We start from the raw sequence: 27,134 nt of genomic DNA, 5'->3' as shown, positions 1-27,134 counted from the left end.
TAACAAAACCTTTAACATGATCTAACAACATTTCAGTAGATTTTGAAGGAGAAAAGCGGCGTGAGCTTCAAATTCCTCAAGAGCAAAAATGTTGTTGCTTGTGCTAACAATTAAAAAATTACAGTATTATAAATAATCCTACATTAAAATAGATTTCAAAAAGCGTTCTGTAATTCACCTTAAAAGCACATTAAAGTCTAGATTAGGTTTGAAGTTTAGCCTTAGTGACAAAGGTCAACCAACCGGGTAAGGATCAGGTGAGTCATCCTGACATCACCGCCGTGGATTAACTAATTCCTTGGCAAACTGCCTTTAGGAGATTAACAGTCAAATTAAACTGTAGGCAGTCAGAAAATCCCATTTATGAATATTTCTTCCTCAATTTTTTGGATTGTAGGTGCTTTTTTCCAAAATAATTTCTGAAAAACTGATTAATTTTTAAAATAAAGCGAGTGGATTCAGCATTTACTTTTGAAATGTGCTGAATAGGGACTCCATCTTTTCCTCTTGTGCTGACAACTGCCTCGCTCAAACAAGAGGTATCAAATGCGAGTTCCAGGGAATTAGATCCACAGCTCCAACTTAAGACGGGAATTCCCCAGATGAGGGGAGAAACCATGCCATCTATCATGTTATACTCCATTTGTCCTTCTATTTTGGGTGTGCAGGATTAGGTCAGCCCTTCCCCATCTGTTCAAGTTAAATTGTGAGACACAATTACAAACAGGGGCAGCTTGACGGATTTATAAAAAAAGAAATTAAAGCCTGTATGATGAATAATACGATTTTTCAAATAGTCTTTCTGGATGTAAATAGAGCTGCCAAAATGTGGAACGATCACTCTCCACTTCCCTGAAAAAGTCAATATTTAAGTCATCTATCAACACACGGGTGATGAGCAGAGAGGATGCTCTGCTTCTGCAGCAAATGAGGGGAAAACGGGGAGACCCAGACGTTGTTTTATACGTTATTAGACTCACCTGTTCAGACAGGTGTTTAAAATTTCAAAAAGTGTTTTTTAAAAAACATTTTTTTCCATACTATTTTTTTTTCTTCATCTCTGACAAAATGATGTAATCAAGCAGTGATGGAGGTTTTTGATGATGATAAACACGCTGCAGAAGGCAGATAAAGCTTATCAAAGATAAATACCCCGTGGGGGGAATTTTGGTGCAAATTTATTTTCAAAATAAAACCACTGATATTTTCCCTCTTTAGTTAATATGTATAATATCTCACCAAAATATGAGATGGAAGGCAAACATGGTTCATAAAAGCGTTTGATGAGAAAAGGAGAATAAGACTTTGCATCAGTTTGGATTTCTCCTGAATGAGTCCAGGCAGGTGAGGCGTCTGTTGTGAGGCAAAAGGCAGGGCAGGAGAGGCGGGCGGTCGTATACGCAAAGTAAAACAGGGTGAACAGCTCTCAGTTGCGGGGCAGAACGGGGCTTGTAGCAAATGAAAAGAGGGAAGACATAGAAGAAAGGATAAAGATAGGTGAGGTAACGAAGTCAAACAAGATTGTCCACAAAGTCGTTCCAAACCCCCAAACGCCAAGCAGACGTGATCCGTCAAATCTGGAAGAGTGAGTGGACACCAGTGAATATTGAGCGTCTTTTAAATAATAGGGGAAGGACTCGATTTGTGGGACCGTCGTCCCACAGCAGAGACGTGAACCATTTCTGTCATTGTGGGTGTTGGCCAGGCAGGTAAACTGACCAAAAAATCCACCAAATCTGAGGGATGTTTGGGCAAAAAAGAGTAAACTGGGCTACACAAATGAACAAAAAAAGATTTACTGGATCTCCAGCAGTCGCAAACAGCTGTATCAGAGGGACTTCGACAGATGGTGTGTGTGTGGGAGACAGCAGAACTGGGTGTGGAGCCTTGACCAAGGGCACAGAACGAGGGGAGTGTTGTTGTGGCTGGAAATTCCGCAGACCCCTTTTTTTATGCCTGGGAAACAAAAAAAAACATCTCAGCGGTTGACTTTTACACAGATCATCACTCACAGCACCAGCCTTCACTGCTGTCTAATCCATTCCCCCTATTCAGTGGCTGATGTTTATGAAGTTTATTGTTCCAAATCAGCGTGAAACACATCGAGCCCACACTCGATTCTTCCGTTATCGCCGCTGCAGAAAGAATTCGTCTTACTTCTTGTGTTTACGCCTCATACATTAGAAATATATCATCTGTTTTCATGTTGACTCTGTTGAGAAGCATCTTTCCTGTGGTTTGAGGATAAACACATCCACTTTAAATCAGCATCCAATATGGAGGATTTGTTTACAATCTGAAAACTCAGGGAACAAGTCAAACTGACAAAGGAGACTTTAAATATGATATTTTAATGACTTTACTTTTGTTTTCTAGTCATTAGGGACAAAAAACACACTCACAAAGGGGGAGTATTGTGTTGAGATTGTGGAGAATGAAGGCATGTAAACATTGTTTCACTACAACACAGACAAAATAAACAGACCATGGGGTGCAGAGGGAGGGGTGTGGAGAAAGTATGCTCAACTACTCGGCAACAGCCACTCAAGTCGTGACGTGTTGGAGGTGCTTCCTGCAGCGCTGTAACCCGGGTCCTAGAGACAGTACATGAGCTTTCTATTCGCTACTTGACGCTGTTGCTATGGGGCTGTGCATGTCGAGCCGTGCACGCTGCACGGTGAGTGGAAAAAAAAACAATCTGGAGTTTGGGATTAGGGCATCAAGTGCCAGGAGTGGGGACAAGAGCAACTTGATGGTATCCAGTTGTTTTCTCAAAACAAGTCAAAACACCCAGAGGTGTGTGACTGAGTCAGTGACCTGTTGAACTTTGAAAGGGTTTTAAAAGCCACGTGTTTTCCCGGGACTTTTATTCAAAAACTATTTATTTTTGTGGTCCTTTTAACTTAAATGGTTACTTTATAAAATAAATAATTTTGTGAAACAAATTGCAAGTACTTAAAAGTAGCCGCTTTAGTTAAAACGAGTTTGCAAACATTTATATTTTTTTTCCTATTTAAAATTATAAATTAATTTTAATATAAAAAATTTCAAAAAGTAAAGATTTACAATAATGTTTAAAAAAAGAAAGTAAATTCCATTTGCAGTCGGCTAATACTCAGGTCTGGGCGCGTGCTCTACTGTCTCGCGGACCTAAGCGCGCGGCGTGAAATATTGGAGATGAGCGTGTTTTGAGCGTAAATGCCTGATTGATATTATAGACACACAGAAATACATCGACGTGTTTATTTTTTTAAGAATAATTTTGTCTAATTTTTATATTTAGAGAGTACGATATAAATAAACTTTATTCATCCAGTTAAGACAAAGGAAAGACAACACAATGAATAAACAGCTACGCGTTCACACGATCGTCTCACTTAAAGCAACGACTTAGAATGACTTTCTACAAAATGAATCCCGCTTTTGTATTCCGGAAACAAACTATTCTTCGACATTAGATATCCGTGCATATATGTATATTTTTAGATTTTTGTCAGAGCCAACAGTGTTTAATAAAACATGTTCTGATTCTGCTGGTGTTATCCCCAGCTAGAAATTGGTTGCCAAGCATTGCATCATTCCTTTCATGTGACTCCCATACGCCCCAAATTCGTCCTGGCCGTCTTATGACTGCATCACACCGGCAGCTCCAACAAACTATACTGTCTACTGTGAACAACCATCAAGGCAGCGGTAGAGCCCGCCCCCATACCCCTTTCTCGGCACCCTATTGGATGTCGCCAAGGAAAAGGTTTTACCTTTGATCTCACGATTGGTCAGGCGTATATCAATTCTCCCGCTTCATGTTAGGTTGTGATAAAACTGCCGTTCCCCCAGTATAGTTCGGTTGGCCTCATCTTCAATATAAACATCGCCGGGAGTTTCCGTAAAATCACATTCAGGCACCAAGACTGAACAATGGTTAACATGAGCTATCAGCAATTTTTACTGAAATATTTACACTCTAGTTCACGACAGTCAAGAAGGCGAGCAAATAAACGAAAAAGGGTAAGGGATTCTTTTCTGTCATTAGTTTCCCAGCATGTTTTTCCAGCGGTTTTCGGGGGAGTAGCTTGACAGTTACGAAGTCTGGTAGAAAGAAAAAGAACGTGTTTGTTTTTGGCAAAAACCCCGTTGCCATTTTGAGAAAAGAAGCTACATTTAACAATGATACCTTACACTGTGTTAACTTTATGTTTTTGTCTGTGTCAGTTGTTTAGTTTAGCTTAATTGTAGGACTTACCTCGAAGTCGTCTTTTTCACGGCTTTCGAAAGCGACAAACAAAATTGGATATTGTCGCTATAAAATAAAATACTTATAAGCGTCAGTAAATATAGTTTTTTTAAAGCATCGTTTTCTATAGTAATTATTTGTTGACTTGTATATTAATTAAAATGACTAAAAATAAAAATACGGATGTGAAGTTTTATTTTTTTTTTCTTTAAAGAGTTGTTTTATTTTTTCAGTCCATTTCCTGTTGTTTTTCACTAATTTCTCCTCCTGAATTTCACGTTTCCATGACGTAATTGTCCTGGATTACAGTCGAAACGAACCCCAAATGTAAAACTTTAGCGTTTACGAATAAAAAACACAGTAGTTTGTGTTAATGATTAATCAATAGAAGGTGTAATTAACTGACCTCTAGCTTCGAAGTGTAAAAGTCGACCTCGTATTAAATTAAAAAAATACTTGTCATTTAAATAATCGTCCGGATCTTTTTGTAGCTTAAATTCTATATATTTTTTGAAAGTACCAATCAATTCAAGAGAGTTTAGTTTTGGAGACCTGATAGGAACTTTGGTTCTCCGTTAAGACAGCTGTAAGTAATTACCGGACTGTCGACATTTGGAGAATTGACGTCTCCTCGTTGTCTTTAACCACTTGTTTATCGACATCAACGTGTTTTTCAGGACTGTCAAAAGCAGGGGGCGCAGTGGAGAGCACTGTTGGTCTTTTGTTTATAGTAAAATATGTGGCAGGCTTTCAGCAGTGTTTGATGACCCTTTTTATTGAGCTGTTTTTATCAATCTGTCATTTGGAGTGAAGTGTGGCTGTCACTTCCGGAGGTGACAGACAGTGATGCTTCATTTGTCTGTCCACAATTCACACAATTCATCATTTTGATTCTGAAGTCTCAGCAAATTTCACCTGTCAAAAGAGGTGCCAACTGATTATTTATTCATCTTGTTTTCTTTCTCCTTTAGAATCATTGGGACAAGTTATCTCCAACACATTTTCAGACTTGATTAACAGAGACTCTAAAAGGTGAGTTGGGTTTTTAGTCTCTTGCGTTGTGTAAAAGAACTGGAGCTTTTAATATATTGCAGCCTTTTCTTCACTTTGTCACTTAATTTCAGAACCGGTATCTCTTATGTAATGAGAAATTTCCCTTAAAAATTTAAATTTCTTCATTGACAAACTGTAAAAATCATGAACAAAATGAAGGTTTAGTGACGCGTCACTCATCCTCCATGCAGCTGCTTTGCATTTCCTATTTCTTTTCCTAACTCCCCCCTCCTTTGGGTCTGGATGTTGCCCCCCTCAGGTCCAGTGTGAACAGTGTGGCCGAGTGTCTGTGCATTGCGACTGATTGGCGAGATGACTGCCGAGTGGCTACACCTGCCCCCGCCGTACCCCCCTGGTGTGGGGCCGTTGTATGGTGCAGAGTTGGAGGCGTGGTATGAAGACTTGCAAGATATTCTGGGCTCTGACACGGGAGGGGCAAAACTGGCACGCGCCCCCACATGCAGCGAGGTCAGTATTTAAATGTTTGTTTAAAAGGAAAATCTTCCCACAGCACTGATGAGCACCAGAGTGGTAGTTCATTGTGTTTTTTAATTATAATGCTCATTTTATTTATGAAGTGGGCAAGATAAACTAGAATATTGATATAGTTGGGTTTGTTTTCTGATATTTACCAGATGTTGATGTTTCCACTTTGCTTTCAGAAAGAGCCAGAGTTCCTGGATGTTCTGGAAAGTTGTTCTCTCACCTGGCTGACTGATGGAAATCAGTCGATGAGTGAAAGCGTCCACAGGACAACAGAGGAGATCCATACCACCCAGCCTCTGCATCACACCTCTTCCTCCTCCTCTTCCTCTTCCTCATCCTCCTGCATGAGTCCAGCTGTTGCAGAGGAGCGGCAGGTGGAGGCTGGGAGTGGGAGAAACGGGGATAGCTCGACGGGAGGCAGCAGCGACTTGCTGCCTCCTGAGTTCTTCGAATTGCTGAGTGAGGGAGGAGTGGGGACGATGGACTCGAGCGGAGTCGGCTATTATTACCACCATCAACACCACCACGCTAATAACGTCCAGCCCGCGTCTCCCTCGGCCAGCGAGGAGGAGCTGCCCTGCGTCCCAGATTCACCATCGTGCTCCTCTTCGGCCTCCCAATCACCATCTCAAAATTGTTCTCCCCCTTCGTCTCCGGTTTCCTCTCCTTCAGTCTACCTGTCCTCTCGGCTGGGAAAACGTAAGAGGACTGCCGGGGAGAGGGCCAACAGTGCCTTGTCCTCTTTCTCCTCCTCAATGCAGAGGTCACCCTACTCGTCTACCAAAAAGAGTCGCAAGGAAAGAGAGCAGGAGAACGAAAGGAAAGTGCAAGAGCTGACCGAGCAGAATGAGCGCTTGAAGGCAGAGATTGAAAGGCTGGGAGAGGAAGTGCAGAGGACGCGGAGAGCTCTGATTGAGAGGCTCGTCAACACCAGAAAGTGAGAGGCGTTTGAGGGGGGGAGTGTTGAAGCAAAATGGAAGATGGAACAAAAACATATCTGTTTAGAATTATTAGTTTTGGGGAAAGAGGTGGAATGTGACGATCAGGAATGGCTCACAGAGGAGAGAACAGAAAACCAAAGATTCATTTTTAATGTTGAGAGAACAGCTGGATGTAAAGATGGAAAAAGAAAGAAAGTGATGAAATGGTACAAAGAGATGATGCTGCAACAGCATTGCAGCAAACAAAAAAGATTCAGAATGTGGATTAAGGGGGAAAAATGAATATCTTACAGCAGATTTGACTGAACCAAAGCGGCTCAGCCAAGCTTCTGCTGATGTGCAGGGATGACCGAATGTTTTGCTTAGAGAGTGCTTTTTCATTGTTATCTTCCATCACCATTTTGCAATAAATTGTAACTCCTACTTAAAGGGCTGCAATCCAGCGAGCAGAGATTATTTGCCCTAATTTGTGGAGAGTTTAGGAGCTCAGGAACTGAATGAAAGTGCCCAGTAAAGTGTGAGTATGAGGTTTTTTGTTTCATATAAACCTGCGGCTTGTGTGCATCTGGAAATTTAGAAGACCCGGCTATACTTTCAGAGCTGACCTTTTTCTATTCTATTAATATGTCATACGATTGTTAAGAGTTTTTCTACCTTGATTTCCTATTTTTATATAAAAAAATAAACCTGTTATGGCTCAAACTGTAATATGCCATCATACTGTTACTTTTCTTGTCATTGTAACCACAAGCTGTTTATCGTTGGATCTGCATGGCTTTTATCATTGATTCATTTTATGCTTTATTGTAATGGCAAGTTTGCAATAAAATAAAAATTATACTAAATGTTCTTTTTTTTGGTTATTATAATTCCAATATATTTACTTGAAAGAAAACACTTTGGTGCTGAACTAAATTTATTTTAAAGATCAGAGATGGGCATTTGTAGCAAAAACACTTTTCCAGATAATATAAAAACAACTTCAGATGTACAACGTCCTCCAATAGTAATTATGCATTATAGATAGTATAAAATCATTTTTTTCTGCTTCACGGATTTGAGAGAAATCCCTTTATGCAGCACATCTATTCATTGGACTGTTTCTTTATGTGTTTTTATCCCAGTCTGCCTATCCAGCCTTTCATTAGTCCTCGGTGCCAACGTTGCATTGTCTTAGATCCTGTCACGGATTTGCCTTAAGCTAATACCCTCATCTCTCAGTGTACATCTTGTTCCCATTCTCCATGAACATACCTCAAACTGTTCTTATGTTTTTCTGTCATAAACCTTGGTGTTTGTTTTCATTTCTTCTTGCCCTTCTTAGATGTGGGCTCGGGGTTCTTCCCTTCCGCCACAGCCAGCTGTGTCTTGAGCTCCAGCAGTTTTGACACTTCAGCTGTGATCACGTCCTTCTCTGCCTTTTGGGCTTTCAGGGCTCGAACCTTGTCCCCCTGTCATGGAGGAGACATTACAAGTGAGGAGATTTCTCCCAAAAACTGATCTTAGATGTGGAGGAAGATAACCGTTCAGTTATAAATACAGGTTTACTAAAATGTTTGTTTTGGAATTTAATTTTAGAACAAATCTAATGATACACACTCAAATAAATTCAGCCTTAATTTTTTTGTAAAAAAATATTCAACAAAATAGTCTTTAACGTTAGCTTTCCAAAGACATTTTTGACTTCAATTCAATCAATCAAATCAAATATAATCAATTGATTAAAAAAAAAAGATCAAATTTTTGCAAAAAGTCATTAGTTTTGCGGTTCCGCTCAAATTACAGAGCGGACCGTAGACATGAGTGTGAAGAAGGGCGCCCGTCTTCTTCGGCTCGGTGGCGACCTTACCTGCTCCGCCACCGCCTTTGCCAGCTGCTCCGCTTTCTCCGAGTCCCCCCCCTCCACCGCTGCCACTTTAATGGCAGCTGCAGGAGCAGCAGCAGGAGTGCTGGAAGTGCTCTGGAATGGCGCCTGAAGATACCAACAGATCAGAATGAGTCCAAGTATTTCCGTCATTACCGCTCCACATGCCTAATTCGAGGGCAATACTCAAACCTTCAGTTTATGGGTCAGTAGAAATGTGAAAAATTCAAAAACCCCAAACGTTAATTTAGCTAGTCGTGTTAGTGAGGCGGAACGTGTCAACACCGCCGACGCTTCACAGAAAAACTTACGGTACCTTCTGATTAGACGGCTCATCTTCCGGCTAAAGGCAAGAGGGTTTAGATTGGGATTATTTTTTTTTTTCCGTACAAAGAATGCGCAATACATAATTTAGAAATTGACAACATTTCTGTCTCGTTTTTTTAAAAAAACACCTCAATTAAAAGCAGTGCACTGAAACAACTTTGAATGTATTATGTATTATTTTTGTACAATCCCAGTTTATTGACTGTTGAGCTCGACCATTAAGCATCATAAACATCAAGTACCTGCTGTCCACCAAATCTCTTCTTCAAAGCTTCGATCTGTTCCGCCTCCAGTTTCTGGAATAAGGGACTGACCTGGGAAAGAAAAAAAAAAAAAAAGAGAGAAATTAGAAACATACATATGCGGGAATTTTTAAAAAGTTTGCCATTATCAAAGCAGCCCAAGGCCTAAACATTTTACCCAGCGGCTCTGTGACCATCTTTGCATGAAAGTAGATCATTATGTAGAAAATTTGGGAGAATTTTCAAAGCTGCTAAAGGAGGAGCGAATTGTGTCGCCTAGCTCGAGCGGTTGTAATGCATTTTTGTTTTTCTGGAAAGCAGTGCGGCTTGGCGCTGCAGTGAGTCATTGGAAGGTTGCCGCTCAGAGTCACCGTGATGGCAAACCTAAAGGGACAAGTGGCCTGAGAGAAACTTGGCATTTGCTGGAAGGCAGAGTTCCTCCAAAACAGTGTCTAGGCTATTATTTATGAGTGTGTGTGAATATGTGTGCACGAAAACAGCCCGTTTTCAACTTTACTGAAACAATGACAGACTGTTGCATGCTCATTGTATCACCCAGCATTAAAAAAAAAAAATACTGGGGGCTTGTGTGTCTGCGCAGGTGTGAGGCGTGTGCATTCCCTGTCCAGGTCATACTCACCGTGCCGATGCGGTGGCCTGCGCTCAGGGAGCATACAAAGGTGCCGCCGCCTTGCAACATGGTGTAGACGCAAGACTGGGGAGCGTTGAGTTGATCCCGGATGGTTTGGCTGACCAGTGGCATGTAGGGCGACAGCATCACTGACAGTAAGCAGGCGATGTTCACAGCCACACCAGTCACAGTGCCAGCACGCTGCCTGAAGAGAGCAGACAGAGCACATTAGGAAGTCAGACATCTGATAATTAAAACAAATCGGTGACTAAATTAAATAGTCATTGTGTTGAAAAATGCAGAAATAACAGGGCCTTTTACCGCTTCAGACTCGTCAGCCAGAGCATTTATCAAGCTCACCTTTCGGATTCGTCTCCCTTGATCTTCTTCCAGGGTTGATTGACTTGGATATACTGGTTTCCATGACGAGAAATGTTAAGGATGTGTTTGAGGGCATCCCGGATTCTGGTGAAAATTACAAAAACGACAGTAAAAACTCATCCTATTCATTTTTTTTTTAATCAATAAATTGATTACGTATTTCTGTCTAAATTGATCATCAATTATGAACTTATTTTGGTAGGATCTTACTTGACTTTGTCCATGAGTTGAATGTACTGCTGCAGCTCCCAGCCCACCACAGCCAGCAGCTCCTTGTCCTCGCGCTGCAGCTCCATCACGGGCACACATCCTTCAAAGAACTTGGTAACAAACATGCCGGCTCTGCGGGGGGGGGGGACAAATTCACACAAAACAAATTAGGGGATGCTGCGCCGCATGTCAAATATTTGAGGATGACTAAAAAGGCTGTGAGGTGGGAGACGGCGTTAGACCTAAATGACGGTGGTTTACTCGTCTTGCTAATTAACGTAGACTTTGTTGTGAAATATACTACAGTGCTTCTCTTGTGTAAACTAACTCGGTGTGGTGCAGTCAGACACTTCTGTTAAATTGCATCTATACTTGCCGTATCTGACGTAATTTGATGAGCTTTTGTACATCAGGTGGAATTTTATTGTGTTTGTTTCTGATGAAAGACGTTTGGTATTTTTCAAGTCTGTGCTGCAGTTTTTAATTTATCTATTTGATTATAATGGGGAAAAATAGACATTTTTGGTTAATCTTTGATTTGATTAGTAAAAAAAAAACAAATCACACTTAGTTGGTTTTTATGAGCAGTTTTACATCAGGAAAACCAATAAATCTAAAAAAACAAAAATAAAAAAAATGAACGCAATGACACGCATATTAAATCCTGGGACGGACGGAAGCCAAATTCTCCCTACTTCAGGCTGGATGCAATCTAAAAGATGTTTTTGAACCAATTAGACATAAGCGTTTGCTGCCCGAGACCAATTAGGAAGATCAAGGTAGCTTGAAAAAAGTTGCCGGAGAAAATCTTTGATGTGAGATTTAACCCCGATCTTTTAAAAATCATTTGAGGCGATGTAATTGGGGCTAAATTACACCATCCCAAACACATTTAGAAAACTGGGGTGAGCATCTTTTAATAGCTGCGTCTGTAACAGACTTTTTCCAAGGTGCAGAACAACACGAAATCTGAGCTAATTAGACGTGATGCTGCATATTTACAGAGAAGGAAACTTTTGTTAAAAGTGCAAGCCACATAATAATAATAAAAAAAAATGGCCCATTTTTCAATTCAAAAATTGAGCATGTAAAACTACAGGAATAGTATATTTCAGGGGTCTGCAACCTGCGGCTCCGGAGACACATGGGACTCTTTTTCCCCTTAATTGTGGCTTAAAAGAAATATGCTCAGAATTCACATAAATAATAAATTACTTAGTTAAGCACATATTCTAATCAATGCTCAACAAGAGCATCTAGTTGTCATACTGATAGAAACTGTCATATTTGACTGGATTATCCTTTTATTTTTAAGTAAATCTGCTGCAACAGGAGGATCCTATTTGACACTTATTTTGAAAGGAACTTGTACTTTATTTTAAAAGGAACAATATTTCAACGGCTAAAATGTTAAAGTTGTTATTTATAGAAAAATATATCACTTTTATTATTCAATTATTGCAAAGATTTAAAAGTGACATTTTATAAATGAATGACTTAACTCTTTGACGCCTACATTTATTTTAAGCTACCAAAAGAATATCAGCTTTTAAACAGATGCTAAATTAAGGTTATTTTGGAGCAGATCTGGTTTGATGCATATTGGTATCAATAGGCATCAACGAATAAATTCCCAAATAAACATAAATAGTGTATTTTTCTTTGTTTTTTGCTTTTTTTTTCAGAATGGACAAAAAAAAAGGAGAGAGACTGTTTTAAATGGGCCTAGAAAACACAAATTAGATTTATAATAGTGACTCAATCAAGAAAAATGGAAAATAATATGAAAGACATAAATAAAGTTTAGTAGGGGTTGTCAATGCTGTCTTTATGCAGTGCATTATGGGTCTCACTGGGGTTTGGTTGATAAGAAACTGGACTAAATGGCTCTTTTATAGTTAAAGGTTGAACTAAAGTTGTTTTTATTTAGGTTGATAGAATGGTGATCAAGTAATTTTGTAGTTGTGTATTTTTTAATGAAGTAAGCAACACTAGTTGGTAGTCATGTGACCGCCTCTGGAATCTAATACTCACCGGTTAATGAAGTTTCCCAGGTTGTTGAGAAGTTCAGAGTTGTTCTTCATGGCCATGTCAGCCCAGGAGAAAGCAGAGTCTTGTCCTTCTGGACGAACATATAGGAGATAGAACCGCCAGACATCGGATGGGATTCCTGTGTCTTTGGCCATGTCTCCAAACACGCCAACGCCACGGCTCTTGGAGAACTTTGTGTCCTCATAGTTTAGATATTCTGCAGGTTGAATAAAGACCAAGTTAAAGCCAAACTATTTTGTGTTTCAAACCAAAAGCCATGGAATAAACCAATGACATGTTGTTACCAGTGGCAACGAGGTGGTTGACCAGAGTGTAGTTGTCCTGGGCTCCCAGTAGGGAGCAGGGGAACACAACGCTGTGGAACGGCACATTGTCTTTGGCCATGAAGTTGTACAGCTCCACCTGGTGGCAGAAACACAACACTGCCTTTTGAGGATGACATCATATTAGACCATCATGAGATCATTCAGTTCAAAGAGGACTTATCTCTCACCCCCAACCCCCCATCCATCTCCCCCTTTTCTCCCTCTGCAAATGCAGGCCATCACACACTCCTGAGAGAAACTCAATCCTGGGGTTTTACGTTCGGAGAGAGGGGAAGATGAACATGTCAGAGTCGCTGAGCCTCAGCAGATTGCAGTCAAGTCCACATGTACATGAACATCTTAGCGACTTATTTCCTGTTTCACATTTGCTTGTGCATGTGTGAGCTAAAAATAGAGCAGTTTACTCTACACGGATTTCACAGCATTCCTGAGTGCAGACTAGGACAGATCAGGCAATAAAATAATGTGAAATCTTGAAATGTAGCTTTCATGAAAAACAATGTATTTTGCAGTGTGAAGTTTTTCAACTGAGACCATAAAAAACATATTTGTAAAGTCCTTTAATAATATACACTAGAATTAAAGGTCTTACGTTGATGATCTATGACACATGGTCGAGGTGTTATAGTGGGAGAGACGGCAAGCAAAAACACAACTTATTTATGGGACATTCAACAAATCGCAGAGACGTTTAATTCAATCCTAGTCAGGTTAAGATGATTATCTACCATCATTTCTCTTAATGACTGTGGGGTGGGGGTGTAATGCTTCAATTTAACGATTTGATTCATTGGTTATGGTACACCACCTGTCCGTCCTGGGAGAGGATCCCTCCTTCATGTGGACTTCCCTGAGATTTCTTTTGTTTTTTGTTTTTTTTAAATAATTTTTTTCTCACTGAGAAAGAGAGTCAAATAGCAGAGATGCTCATTTTAGTTTAATATGTTATTTTAGGAACCAGCTATTGTTTATATTTCATGACTGATATTATGTTTTTGGAAAATCACTGGTGTGAAGCCTGTTGAGACAATCGTGTTGTGTAATTGGGCTATATAAATAAAATTGAACAGAAATTTCCTTATTTGTGGTTCAATCTAGGACATCTTCAATCAATGCATCTCAGATAAATTACCTGGTACTGAACAGTCTTGGCAAAGTTTTCCTTTTATTTTATTTTTGGCAAACGAGAAAACAAGAATTAATGTCAAATTTTAGTTTCATAAAGTTTCGTCCAATGATGTTTTTCCACATAAAAATAAAGCAAATAGAACATGATTAGAACATCGTAGGTATGGTTACATGTTTTCAAAATTAAAAGTATTTCTACAAACTGAACTGTAATGATGGTTTGATTATTTTTTGCTGTTATCACATGTTGTGATGGTCATTTTTTTCATTTTAGTTAAATAAACCTACCACATCTCAATTTAAATGGTATTTTCTAAAATTGGTTTATTTAATTTTGAATGGAATAAGTCGATTCAATTAACAATTAGCCTCAGGCAAATTGATGTGGTTGGAATTAAGGACTATACATTGATTTATCTATTAAATTGACTAACCGTTACACCGCTATTTTTAACTCACTGTAGAGACAAAGGATTTCCAGATCAGTCTGAGCCGGTGTTCTTCGTTGGACCCTTACTGTGTCATATGCATCTACCGTAAAACGTCCTCATTTGTCTTTACTTAAAATACAGGAAGTTACAAAGCAAACATTGAACATGCCTTGGCATGGTTAAAAATAAACTCAGATTAATTATAAACTGTATTTATCATAAATCCATAGTTTACATTGTACTACTTATTTCATTTATTAACATTCGATGTTTGTATATTTAAAAGGTTTTGCAGCAATAACTGATAACACCACATACTCTCAAACACAGACCACTCAAGAAAACAAAAAGATTTTTGTTTATACAGCTTCATACCTGCTGAGGGTTTTTCCACCACTTCTCCCATTCATTGGTGTAGTTGGCAGTGATAGACAGATAACCAATGGGGGCATCAAACCACACATAGAACACCTGCAGAAACAGCAAAGATTCTCACTGCAAATCAAAGGCATACATATCCTGTGTACACAGCGGTCCCTCACTATTGTGTAGTTCTGAAGATTTTTTTTTATTTGTTTTTTTTCTTTAACAGAACATTGTGTTCTGCATCCTGATTGGCTGCAGACCCTTGCCCCTCATGCAGAGTCTCCTGTACAGAATGCGTTCAGTTTGTCGAATTGAAAAATCTTCAATCGTGAGCAGATCTTTGATTTCATTCCATAAAACAGAACTTATTTGTGAAAGAGAAAAATGTGAAAATATTCACGTCTATCTGAGAAAAGTGTGTAGTGAGGAGTTTAACAGCCTTAAAACATCTAGAATTACAGCATATATACTTATATTTAAAAAGAATTAATGAACAACATTTAATTAAAAAAAACTTTAATTAGGAAAAAATGACTACTAATTTTCACTAGTTTCATTTGTTAAACACGCAGTTTCTGGGACATATATTATGAAAGAAAAATGAATTGTGCTTTTTTTAAAACTGCATTAGGTACACAAAAGATGATTATGTTTCCTTCATAAAGGCATTATTATGGATTTATAACAGGTAATATGACTGAGCGCTGAAATGTTATGTTTTAATTAGGGCTGGGCGAAAAAACAATAACAATATATATCATGATAGAACTTTTACCGCAATAGAAGAATGAGTATTGTGATAGACTTTTATTTTGAAGGGTCTGAAATTGACACTCGCCAGTTGCAAGCATTTTCTCCTCTTTGGCGAGTAAAAGTTTGAGGATTAGTCACCACATGGCGAGTAAATGTTTGCAACTAATTATTGTGCGAGTGCTCTGTAAGCATTCACACTATAGTGATCCTGTTTTGCTTTATTATTCCTTATTTATTCTTCCGTATGTTTTTGATTCGTAAAAACTCAACCAGCAAGTTAAGGACATTAAGGCTACTGAAAATTTAAGGCTAATTTTGAGTTTAGCTAATATTTTCTTTAGCATCTTCAACAAACACATTCAGCAAAAAGCATACATGTAAGCATTATTGCAGGTAATAAAACTTTTCTAGTTTATGTTTATCATCTCTCATTTTGGACATGTTTCTTAGTTGTTTAAAAAAAACTATTCACATGATTCTCTGTCCATGTTATGTTGAAAGTATGACAGGAAATAAATATTTAAATGTAAACATCTTAGTGATGATTACACAGTTCTTTTTGAGTCAAATTTGACAAATATCATTATTTGGTTTATATTGAGATAAATATTGTTGTCGCCTGATATGAATAAAACTATGTGACGATATAAAAAAATGCAGATCGGTCAGCCCTAGTTTTAATAATAAAAAGGGCTGGAGCATCTTATAATCATGGATTTCCTTTTTTTCTATTCAATATCTGATGTTACAACACTGTTATTTTCAGTGTTTTTCTTCTTCTGCATCAACTTCTATTCCATTTTTTTACCTACAGCAAGAAGTGAAACAGGTAACAGCCAAAATACTGCATATCCATCAATATTAAGCACCTCAGAAAGTGATGGAGCAGAGCAGCATAAACGCTTTTTGCTCTCTCTGACATTAACTGTGAGAGTGAGGAGCAGACCTTCTCTTTGAAGTCGGGGTGAGGTACAGGTGTTCCCCAGTGCAGGTCCCTAGTGATGCAACGAGGCTTGAGTCCATCTCTGATCCAGGAGTGAGTGATCTGTTTGGCATTTGTTGTCCAATCTCCTGTGCTGGTTGACTTCTCCAACCACTGCTCCAGCTGGGATTCTAGCTGTGTGAAGAAAAGGAAAATGCTGACAAAAACAGCGTCTGTCTTAGCTCTGCAGAATCCCTTTAGAGGGAGCAAAACCGCTTCCATTTGAACACAAATGCTTTCTACAAGCAGTCTTTGAATACTACCTTAAAATTTAGCAAACAGGATGAAGCTGTTTAATTAACTGTGACCCTGAAAAGCCTTCCAAAGCAGAAAATTGTGGACAGCCTGTTGAATTACAGAGCAGCATGAAAATCCTACCTTTGGCAGGTCGAGGAAAAGGTGTTTGGAGGAACGGATTACTGGAGTCTGCCTGCAGACCTTACACTGCGGATCCTGGAGGGGAGGAAGAAAAAAAATCCATAATTATTACCTATTAGCGCAAAATGTGCCAACCCTTCTTACAAGGATTTTCCATTTTATGTCAGTATTCATGCACTAAAAACAACAACAGCAAAGTGATTCCTTGACCCACAGCAATGCTTTATTGACAAGCAGAACCAGCGGTGAACTGAGTCGAAACAAAGTGCTGAACTGCTCGGATAGGACATTAATTTTTAATACAAATCAATGAGAAAACACAACAATAGAGTGACACAACGCTAGAATTCTGAACAAGGTTAGTCCTTTTTAGACCACAATTTACCGGCAATGACAGCAAATTAAATAAAAAAGAACACAAGATTCAGACTGGATATTTGATGCTTCACTGGAGATAAAAGCTGAAGATTCTTGATAAAAACACTTTTATTATTACAGAAAAAAAAATCTTTAAAGATCCACTCCGATTATCTTTTGATCTATTTTGAATGCGTTCCCAGTATTTTTTTTTTTTATTTATGATGATTTTTTTTTTTTTTTAGTCAAAATCAAAACCCTGTGTCGTTTTCTAGGACATAGTTTCTGCAGAGCAGCAGGAGTTCACTAGAAACTGCATTCTAGTCATTCATCCATTTACTGGCTCCCCCCACTAGTTTACAGCCCCTCATATTTCCCATTTTAACACTAGCAGTGCAACAATAATGGACAGCAGTACTGGAGCCATCAAGCCGTACAGTTTTGAGCCTGATTCCAGCTTAGTGTCCACGAGCATACATCGAAATCCTCGCATGCAGGGAACGTTCCACGGGTGCAGGACAGTCTCCACGCCTGCTCCTCTACTCCTGCACGCTCGTGAAACTTCGTCTCTGCAGTCGTAGGAGTGTTCTTTCGCTCCTAAAACTAGTTCTGCCCCCTCGTGGAGGACTTTGCGCTCAAGGTACTTCTCCTGCGCGCCTGTGTGAAACTCAATAGTGGAAAAAGGAGATACCCACGTAACATTACTTTTTAAAATTAAAACAAAAAATGAAAAGAGAAAAAAGGACGGCTTTATTTATTTATCAATTTTTTTAAACTGCTGTAGAAAAATGAATCATCTTTGATTTGTTTTTAAAGTATCCACAGTAAAGTATCCATTCCTTTAGCTGACAGTTTAAATGTGAGCTGCACAGCCTCATAAACGACTTCCGGGTAACATTCATTATATGTTTGCTTCGTTTTCGATTTTTTAAAAATGGGAACATCAAAAATTATTAGTTTTTCTACAGTAGTTTAAAAGATTGATAAACAAACAAAGCAGTTCATTTTTCCCTTCTTTTCATTTGAAGTTTTAACTTGAAAAACAAAAGATATGTGGGTATTTCCTTTATTTTTCTTTTTTCCTTCAATGTTGAGTTTTAAACGGGCGAGCAGGAGAAGCTCCACGAGCGCACAGTCCTCCATGAGGGGGCAGAACCAGTTTTAGGAGCAAAAAAATACTTTCACAAGCGCAGAAAAGAGGTTTCATAGAAGACTGGAGGAACGTGGAACATTAATTGCGTTCGTGGAGTTTGATATATGCTTACTCTATAGTTTAGACGACAAAAACAAAGACGTACATGGATCTAGTCTTCTACAAGATGATGCTTCAGAATGGAGCAGGGAGCTCGTGGCACAACCATTTTAATAAAGAAAAAATACTCAGAAATGCAATTTTGAGCTTAATTTTCTTTATGTATATCCTCCATCATAAGAAAACGTAAAAAAAATGCAATTTTCATTAGAGTGCAAGGTGTAGAGATAACTTTTGAAAGAGCAAAAAAGTTCAAAATAACACTCATCTTAAACAGGTCATTTTGTCTATCCAGTTTGAGGAAAAAAGGTTAAAAAAATGAAAGTGGTGAAAAGAACCTGTGTTCTGTATTATTGCTTGTTAAACTTGTTATCGATCTTTCCACGTTCCCTTTGGATTAGATCCACAGCTCGGTCTCGGCAACTCACCCTTAGCTCCACAGCATTAATGAGGCGCCCACACTTGTCACACTGATCGCCCCGGGCTTCTGGGTAGCTGCAGTGGGGACATGTGCCTTCTACGAAGCGGTCAGCCAAGAAACGCTGGCACTTTTCACAGCGAAGTTGCTCCACTGTGTCCTCCACGAGGTATCCGTGCTCGTGGAGTCGCCAGAAAATATTTTGAGCTATCCTGAAATGATGAAGAGACAATAGGAATTTTAATGTAGACGATGAAAGACATTGGCTAAAACAAAAAAAAGTATTTTTTATTAGAGAAATTGTCAATTTATGTAGAACTTCTCTGTAACAGATTAGAGTTTATGATCCTAAAAATTCCAGTAGATGAAGAGAATTCCCTTTGATTGGAATAAACACAAAAAAGTAAAACTGAATGAGGTCTGATTTTTTCTTTTATAAATTTAAAGCCTTCGATGATCCAAACAGAAAAAGTCTTTAATCTAAGAGCAGTTTTTATAACTCAAAGAGTTGGATGTTGCTTTCTTGGTGTTTGATGCCTTTTATGCAGCACATTATCAAAGCAAAGGCTGAAATACAAGAGTTTCTAAACTTTTCAAAGTATTTGTTATGACACTGTTCTTTTGCAGGGGGCTAAACGCCATTTTAAAGAGTGCATGCTAGTGTTTAGAGACATATATTATAGAAAACCATCTCACATTTATGAACTTTTGTTGATTTGATGTTCTCTAAAAGTGACTTTTGGTGGCTTACGTTTAGCGCCCAGAAATCAAGGGTTGACCTAAATCCAACACTCATGCTCTAAAGTCTTTTAGATTGAAATGAGTAGAACAACGTATGGCTGGCGGGACTGGACATCTGCATCTCTATGTAGGATGAGCTTACACTAATCTTGTTTGTTACGCAATTTAACAATACGTCACTCTTAAGCACGTTGAAGTGTGTCCATCCATTTTCTCCGCATTTATTCAACGTCAGGACGCCACGATTTGGTTATCAGAACAGGTTTTTGTAAAAGGAAACGGAATCCTTCGAGGGAGGTTTGTTTTGAAATGACGGCATGGACAGACGCGATTACTCTCATCGGCGACCATTCCACTCACTCTGTCTGCTTCTCTGTGGTGGTTCTGCCAAAAAAGTCAAAGTCGATCTGGAACCAGCTGTAGATGCTGGAGTGGACAGCGTGGTACTTGTCGCAGATCTGTTGGGGCGTCAGGCCCTCTTCTCTGGCCTTGTTCTCCGTCGCCGTGCCGTACTCGTCTGTGCCGCAGACGAACAGCATGTTCCAGCCTCGCAGCCGGCCGTACCTGACGAGGAACACCGAGAGGAGACGAAAATGTTTCAGAACAACAAAAAAACCATGGATGGAGAGAAGATCATTTGATACAGAGTAACGGATTAAGGAAAACTGATCTTTTGTGGTACGATTATGGGAAAAAATAACGTTTTAGTTTATTTATGGTTGTTAGACAAAAGCAAGCAAGAAAACACTAATATTTCATTGAAATTAACAAGGACTTCGGCTTAGGATTAGATCATGAATGTAAAAGGGAAAAAAGACTGACGGTGTCTCAGTCCATTCAAATCTGAATTTATTTCCAGCAATGAAAAACAAAATTCCCTTATGGTTTCGCTTTCAAGTCCATGCTAAAGGTAGCGGTGTTAAAATATCACATTAATCAGGATTTATATTAATTAATCAGACATTTTAGCCCTTTTTTTTTATTATTACGCTGATCTTATTTTCAGGTCGGACATTTGCTTCCATGGAGTCCGTTCATGTCTGATAAAGCACACCCCAAAGAGCATTAGCCCTCTAACACAGTAGTCATTGGAGAAAAAAATAAATATTACATCCGTTATAAGAACTTCAAGCCTGTTATATTTTTAAGTCTACATCATTTCACAAAACGCAGACTATTTAAAACCCAGTGTGTCGCGTTGTCATGGTAACAGCGCCTACACTGACCGCCCTGTGCTCTCGTCATTTCCTCTCTGAGGAAAGTGATCGTCAAGAGAAGTTATTTAAAGCATCACTTCAGAGGGAAAGTTTCATTCTTCCTGCTTGTTTTAGTAAAGATTACGAAAGTTTGTTTCACAGAAAGTCTAAATTGTTCAATTCTTCGTCGTGTCTCATTTCCTCCTTAGATTCTCTTCCTTCTTTCTCTTCTGCATCATACCAAAATGATCGCATTCATGAAACACGTTAAAGGAAACTATGAAATCACTGATGTCTTCTGTCTTGCTGTTGTAATAAACTATGGAATAACGTAGCCTATATATGTCAACATACGTTTTAGGTATAAATACTTTTTTTTTTTTGGATTGTTCAGAAAAATGTTCCCACTGATGTGGTAAATAAAGCATCTGAACCTGATGTTTTTGCTTCCCCTTTGCTTGTTTAAAAGTAAAGTTTAGAAGTCTGCTTTTATTTAAAATGTCATAAAGCCAATTTTTTTGGTTGTATTTGATCTTTTACTGCACTACAATGTCACATATTTTAGGGTGTATTCTACTGGGAATGTCCGTTGGTTCGGATTGAGTCCTGAAGGTTCCATTTGGTCTGTATTCAGACCGGCGTCTGCCAGAGAGTTCTACTTCGGTCCAAACTTTGTAAACAAAACCACGAAACTAAATATCTCTTTAGTCATTGGCCAGCTGGTCAAAACGAAAAGAGAAAGATGGATTTGTGAGGTGCTGCGGTTTGCCAGGATTTTAACTTATTCACATTTTTCGAGGGCAGGTTCAACCCTTTTTGCTGTTACTTTGGTACAGTGCAGGAATGCTGCCAAATTCATGTCACCATTAATTAAATACACAAAAAAAATAATCACGACAGCTCTAGCTAAATGTTTTAGGGTTACTTTGGAGAGGTTTTCTGCATATTTACATCAACAAGTGTCAAAAGTTAACATTTTATGCAGCAAAACCAGATTACCAGAATAAAAGGCTCACCTGGAGAAAACATCGGCGCTGAGAACACAGCCAATGATGTTACCCAGGTGGGGGACGTTGTTGACATAAGGCAGTGCACTGGTCACAAGGACGTTTCTTTTCCCCTCCTGTGGTAAACTGATGGCGAATAAACAAGAGGTCAATTCAGATCAAAGTTTTGAAAAAAGTGGCAAACAGATCTGACAAAAGATGAGTCTCACGGCATATTTAGGTCCACAAAGCTGTTAAATGTTTCTGTAAGTCTGTTCCAAATTGAACTACTTACATGGGGTGTTGTTTGTCTGTTGGTGGACAGGAGCTCAAACCTTTACTCCAGGTGAGAGCAGCCGCTTCGCACTCCTCTTCCGAAACGGAATGCTGGCGCTCCTCGCTCTAACAAAGCAGATTTATTTATAAAACGGGTAAAACTCGACCACATTTTAATGCTAAAAGGGGGATAAGTCTCCTATGAGATTCATTCAGCACAAATTAAGCGGGAAGAACCTGATGCTAAATTTGGCTGACACCCCTCAGATCTTCCCATGCTTCGACTGAAATGTACAGGGGGAAAGAAAAGTGATGCAACATCAGCATGTTTTTTTTCCCTCTGAACACTCCTGGTAGTTTAGTTTTCATAAAGTCAGGTTAAAACTCACTTTGAGACAGCATTGGCTTTGCAAGAGACTGATCCTTCATCTAAATGAGTTGAATTCAAGCCTTGTAGTCATTTAAATAATTGAAAAGGTAAAAAAAAAAAAAAAAAACAGGTGGTGCATTCGCAATTTATTCTTAAAGAAAACATAAAACGCTAGATTTGGCAACAAATCTATACTTCTCTGTCAGGGCGCTTTAGGTCTAACAGTTGGGTGATGATCTAGCAGGTACCTCAGCAGGGTTGTTATTGCATGGCTGCGCGTCTCTGCACTGGCTGTTTGGAGGAGCGGGCTGCCTCTGCATGTAGCTCTTCATGGCCTGCAGGCCTTTCCCCTGCAGCACTTTCTGCACCGCAGACTGACAACTGTGCACAGCGGCCACCTGGTCAAACCAGGTCTTCACAGACGGGTGCTCCCCTGACAGAAAGGAGGATTTAAAGGAATGTGATGGAAAATTTAAATAATGAAAGGAAGTAAAAGTTTTTCCAACACCTACCTAACGTAAATGAGGAGTCAGATAAAATCGGATGCAGTGCGGCCCATAAAACAACGTCAGCAACGGAAATAGCTTCCTGAAAAACAGCAAAGTTAAGTTATTTACAGGAGAATTTAACTACATTAAAAAAAGAACTTCATAACTTTCTAAATAAAAAAAATTAAGGAGGATAACAAGTTGAGAAGAGCTCCACTGCATGAACTTCACAGGAGACTGGAAAATATCTGATGTAATGACTTACATCAGTTTTTTTAAATACTGAAAGATAACCTGATCTGAGAAGTAATTTTGTCTTTATCTTTTAAATGAGTTCCAACCAGGAACAGCTTCTAAGCAGGAAATAATGACACTGTACCCCGGTTAGATATGGCTTGCCTCCCTTCAGTAAGCTTTGATCCAGGAAGTTCAGGGGACTCTGAAGGATCTGGGACACATCTGATCCTTTCCCCTGCAGCACTGCCGAGCGAAGAGCCCGCAGAAGTGCAGGCTGGGAAATTAAAACAGCTTGATTAAAACCCAATCAAAGACGTTAAACAAAACAAAAAAAGCAAAGTAAGCTCATAAAACATTATTCTTCCTTTTAACATACAGAATTCAAGCGTAATTCCTCACTCTGACTCCTTTGCTTCTCTGAGAAGCGGGCCGGAGCTTTAATCTTTTTGCTGCGTGTATTTCTGCTTTTGCAACATGATGAAGCATGGTAAGAGGATTTTAAAGAACAGTATTATCGAAAATACTTTTCAATAACAGTTCCAGTGTTACGGACAGACTGCTGGTAAATCAGCTTATTTGCAGTCATGGGGAAAAACCTCAGCAATTATATTAGCTGATCTGTCAAACCACAGTAAAAGAAAAGAACATTTATAAAATATTATTTTTACTGTTGAGAAACATGCAAAGAATAGATGTAAATGATGTGAACTTGAAAACAGAAAACATCAGCTAAGGTGGGAAAGTTTTGGGCAAGCTCTTCTGGATAACATTCCTCTAATTTATCGATGTTTGCTGTTGTTGAGTTGGTGTGCGGATCTCTAAACATTTCATTCAGTTTGAGCTTTTGGCTTTGATGGATTGTTTGCAAAACTTTTACAATCTATTTTTTTTATGTAGGTTTGCTAAAGTGTCTAGGATTATTGCTCTATTTACTCCCAACTAAACTCTAAAGTCCCACTCCGATCATTTTTGATTTATTGTAAGTGTTTCCATTGGTCTTTTAAACATGATTATGCCGTTTTAAGCCAAAATCAGAAAAACCTGAGTCAGTTTTTAGGTCATAGTTTCTGCAGGGCAGCAAGGGTTCATTAGAAATTTACCTCTGAGTTGTGGCTTGCCGTAGAAACTTCTACATTACACCTACTAGCTTTTTCAAACAGCATTTTTTTCCATCTGCTCCTGATTCACAATGATTTGGCAACAACTTTTTAAAAACAAGAGCATATAAAAACACAAAAAACACATTTTTTACTGAAGTGAGACTAACTGTCGGACCTTCAAACTCAAATGGTCAACTCATTTGGTCAAAGTGTCCAGGCTGTGCAGTTGTCAGAAAAGTACTGTCACATATACTGCACTTTGAACAAACCTTACATATACTAGTTTGAATACAGAACAGACGGGGATTCAGAATTCTTTAAGGTTTTTTTTCCCCATTTTCAACTTTGTAAAATGCAATTAAAGTTATGCAGCCATGTCTTTGATGTATTTTTTTCTTTTTAAGAGAAATAGCTTTTTCTTGTCCAGACATGAGCAAAGCTCTTCTTTAAAAAAAAAATAGAAAAGTGATTTAAAGACAGTGCAGCATTGTCCTTTTTTTTCTTTTGCTATTATATTTTGGATTACTGCTCCACGGCTTTGGGTAAAGTTGTAGGACCCTGCATCCAGAATAATTTGCTTTTTACAAATCAGTTTTTTAAACTGAAACTCAAATTTCTTTTTTAAGTTTTGAAGCAAATTTAGCCATGTCCCCCTGTTTATAGTGAAGCTGTAAATGTACTTCATTTAAAATAAACATTGAGATAATACAGTGGTGGCAAATAGAAGAACGAAGGGCTGTTAGAATGTTTACTTAATTTTCCAGATGTCTTAAAAATAAATCTTACCTGAAGAACTGTGACTTCCCATTCAAGCCACTGGTTGCAATGGTCATTGCAGTTTTGTCCACTTACTTCAAACAGGTATCTAAAAATGTAAAAAAAAAAAAAACATATCTAAATATATATGAAAGAGTTTATTTTCTCTCTTTCAAATTGTTAAAAAAAATCTACAAATATGTCAGTACAAAGAAGTCTGAGAATTATAAGCTAACAGAGTACTCATTAACATGTCACCACAATATATTTTCAAAATAACTACTATGTTGTAAAAGTCTTAAGAAAATTAATTGCTTTTTATTTTGCAAAGTCGTGTTTAATTAATTTACCTAAAGTTCACAGCACCTTTAGAAGTTACACATAGTATGTAAATGTTAATTTTTAACTAAATTAACTACACTTCAACACTTTTAAATTACCAGTTAATTTTACTGTACTTTTGCAGTCTTATGTATGCAAAAAAACAGTTTTATAAGCTAAAGCTAAAAAAATAACCCACAGACAATCCAGCACCTCTCAATCCAAAATTGTTTTACAAATAAATTAAATACTTTTTTCAAAATTTCTTTGTAAAACATTGTTTATGCAGGACCTGAAAAGATGCACTAACCTGCAAATGGCGTTGGCACTGAACAGTTGTTGTCCAGACGGCAGAAGCAGAGCTGGCAGAGCTGGATGGCTGAGGAATTGCACCACTTTATCTAAAGGAGAGACAAAAAAAATTATTTACTCAGGCAGTGAACTTGAACGCAGGCAAAACTATTTATTCCTGAGTACACTTTATTTACCAAATCCACTTCGCCTATACTCATGGGTTTAAAAAATGTGTAGTTTTAGACACATATAAGCCATGTGTATATATTGGTATTAAGAAATATTCACTAGAATACTAAATAATCCAAAAGCAATACACATTTTATTAAAACAATTTCAAGATAATTTGTTACAAGATCAACTGTATTTCAAGTCTGTCATTCATAGGTCCTGTTGGGATGTGTTGCCTCATCTGAGAATCGGGTCATGCTGGGTCTTGTGCACCTTAAAGTACTGACTATTTGGACAACACAGATGTACTGTAGATGTCAAGTGTGTTAAAAAGTAAAAATGAACGAAGATGTTTAGCCTCATTCCTTTAGCCAGTCCGATTATATCTAAATGTTTCAGATTAAAACTTTTTTCTGAATATTTCTTTTAGAAATGCACAAAAAGCATCCATTTGGAAAACCATTAACAAAAATATTTTATCCCCAATGATGTAATTATTACACTTGTTTATATTATGTGGTTTATGTTTTTTCTCATTTTTTTAAACCTACGTTTATTACACTTTTCTGTCTTCAAATATGTTTTTTTTTTTATTTGAACAGACAATAAAGTTCATTTAACTAATCTATATTTTATCTTCCATTCAAATTCATAAACAATGAGGTAATTTTTGTGGCAATTTATGAACTACCTAAAAAAAGGTTAAATAAAGGTTAAAAAATACACACACAGAAAAAAACAATACTAAAAACAAGGCAACTCTCGTATAAATGAGTGTTTTCTAGCCGCTTCTCGTTCAGGGCGCGTTCACTCCATTCATACTGACAGCTGAGTGTAGCCGACTAGCTTAGTAACCACAACAAACCTGTGTATTTATACTTCATGTCTGGTGAACATAAAGTGTACCAAACACTGGAAAAATTACACGTATCCACTGTCAACAGAACTATTTAGAAGTAAGTTTCTAACATACTGTAAGCTTTGCCATGCTTTCATACCTTCGTGGTTGACATACTGCACGTCGCACTTAACCGCTGTCAGTTCCAGCGCTGCTAACACCTTCAGGCAGTGCGGGTTGCCTTCGCTCACGAAAAGCTTCATTTGGCCGTTCGCAGCTCCTCGACTATTAAATAGTGTTTCTAACAAGAATTTCTGAAGTATGAAAGAAACCAGGCGGCTAGCTGTAACTTTACCGGCGAGTGCTGATGCAAGCAGCGTGAACTTGGTTAACAATGGTGGAATGTAGTTTGATTGAGCTTCTACGTCGCTTGTAGAAAGAGAAATAGCTGGATTTATTCGACTACTTCTCCCAGAATCCTGTTCGTTACGCTGAATTCGACGTAAATGGTGTAGGTTTCATTTGTGTCTTTACTCAGTTTCGCCGGG

At 38.4% G+C, this 27,134-nt stretch overlaps 2 protein-coding genes and 1 long non-coding RNA gene across 3 annotated transcripts; 1 reads left to right on the top strand and 2 right to left on the bottom strand.

Annotated features, from left to right (window-relative positions):
* Nucleotides 1-1,786: 1,786 nt before the first annotated feature.
* LOC118598779 lies at nucleotides 1,787-3,887 on the bottom strand. Its single transcript, XR_004947910.1, has 2 exons — nucleotides 3,759-3,887; nucleotides 1,787-1,956 (listed from the first exon to the last, which is right to left on the bottom strand). It is a non-coding gene; the product is annotated as an uncharacterized LOC118598779 (long non-coding RNA).
* ddit3 (DNA-damage-inducible transcript 3) lies at nucleotides 3,864-7,563 on the top strand. The gene is made up of 4 exons (XM_024269876.2): nucleotides 3,864-4,008; nucleotides 5,206-5,266; nucleotides 5,547-5,755; nucleotides 5,950-7,563. The coding sequence occupies exons 3-4, from the start codon at nucleotides 5,600-5,602 to the stop codon at nucleotides 6,712-6,714; spliced, it is 921 nt and encodes a 306-aa protein (XP_024125644.1). The 5' UTR covers nucleotides 3,864-4,008; nucleotides 5,206-5,266; nucleotides 5,547-5,599; the 3' UTR covers nucleotides 6,715-7,563.
* A 54-nt stretch (nucleotides 7,564-7,617) lies between these two features.
* On the bottom strand, nucleotides 7,618-27,032 carry mars1 (methionyl-tRNA synthetase 1). Its single transcript, XM_024269875.2, has 21 exons — nucleotides 26,747-27,032; nucleotides 25,594-25,684; nucleotides 24,993-25,071; nucleotides 23,249-23,380; nucleotides 22,894-22,969; nucleotides 22,630-22,814; nucleotides 22,031-22,137; nucleotides 21,766-21,882; nucleotides 19,914-20,117; nucleotides 18,823-19,024; nucleotides 16,786-16,860; nucleotides 16,372-16,542; nucleotides 14,682-14,777; nucleotides 12,706-12,823; nucleotides 12,404-12,617; nucleotides 10,370-10,501; nucleotides 10,139-10,243; nucleotides 9,788-9,983; nucleotides 9,148-9,219; nucleotides 8,564-8,686; nucleotides 7,618-8,165 (listed from the first exon to the last, which is right to left on the bottom strand). Exons 1-21 carry the CDS (start codon nucleotides 26,847-26,849, stop codon nucleotides 8,016-8,018), a joined length of 2,748 nt encoding a protein of 915 aa, XP_024125643.1. The 5' UTR covers nucleotides 26,850-27,032; the 3' UTR covers nucleotides 7,618-8,015.
* Between the last annotated feature and the right edge of the window lie 102 nt (nucleotides 27,033-27,134).

The sequence above is a fragment of the Oryzias melastigma genome, linkage group LG5, assembly GCF_002922805.2.
Source record: "Oryzias melastigma strain HK-1 linkage group LG5, ASM292280v2, whole genome shotgun sequence".
NCBI classification, from domain to species: Eukaryota; Metazoa; Chordata; class Actinopteri; order Beloniformes; family Adrianichthyidae; genus Oryzias; species Oryzias melastigma.
The sequence above is the reverse complement of the archived record's forward strand: the minus strand, read 5'-3'. Positions and strand labels throughout refer to the sequence as shown.

Excerpts from the sequence above, each read along its gene's own strand:
- mars1 (XM_024269875.2), bottom strand. The coding sequence starts at position 26,849 with ATGAAGCTTTTCGTGAGCGAAGGCAACCCGCACTGCCTGAAGGTGTTA. Across the intron at positions 10,502-12,403 it reads CTGGGAAACTTCATTAACCG|AGCCGGCATGTTTGTTACCA; the intron begins GTGAGTATTAGA and ends CCCCCCCCGCAG. Across the intron at positions 9,984-10,138 it reads AAGGGAGACGAATCCGAAAG|GCAGCGTGCTGGCACTGTGA; the intron begins GTGAGCTTGATA and ends TGCTCTCTTCAG.
- ddit3 (XM_024269876.2), top strand. The coding sequence starts at position 5,600 with ATGACTGCCGAGTGGCTACACCTGCCCCCGCCGTACCCCCCTGGTGTG. Across the intron at positions 5,756-5,949 it reads GCGCCCCCACATGCAGCGAG|AAAGAGCCAGAGTTCCTGGA; the intron begins GTCAGTATTTAA and ends CTTTGCTTTCAG.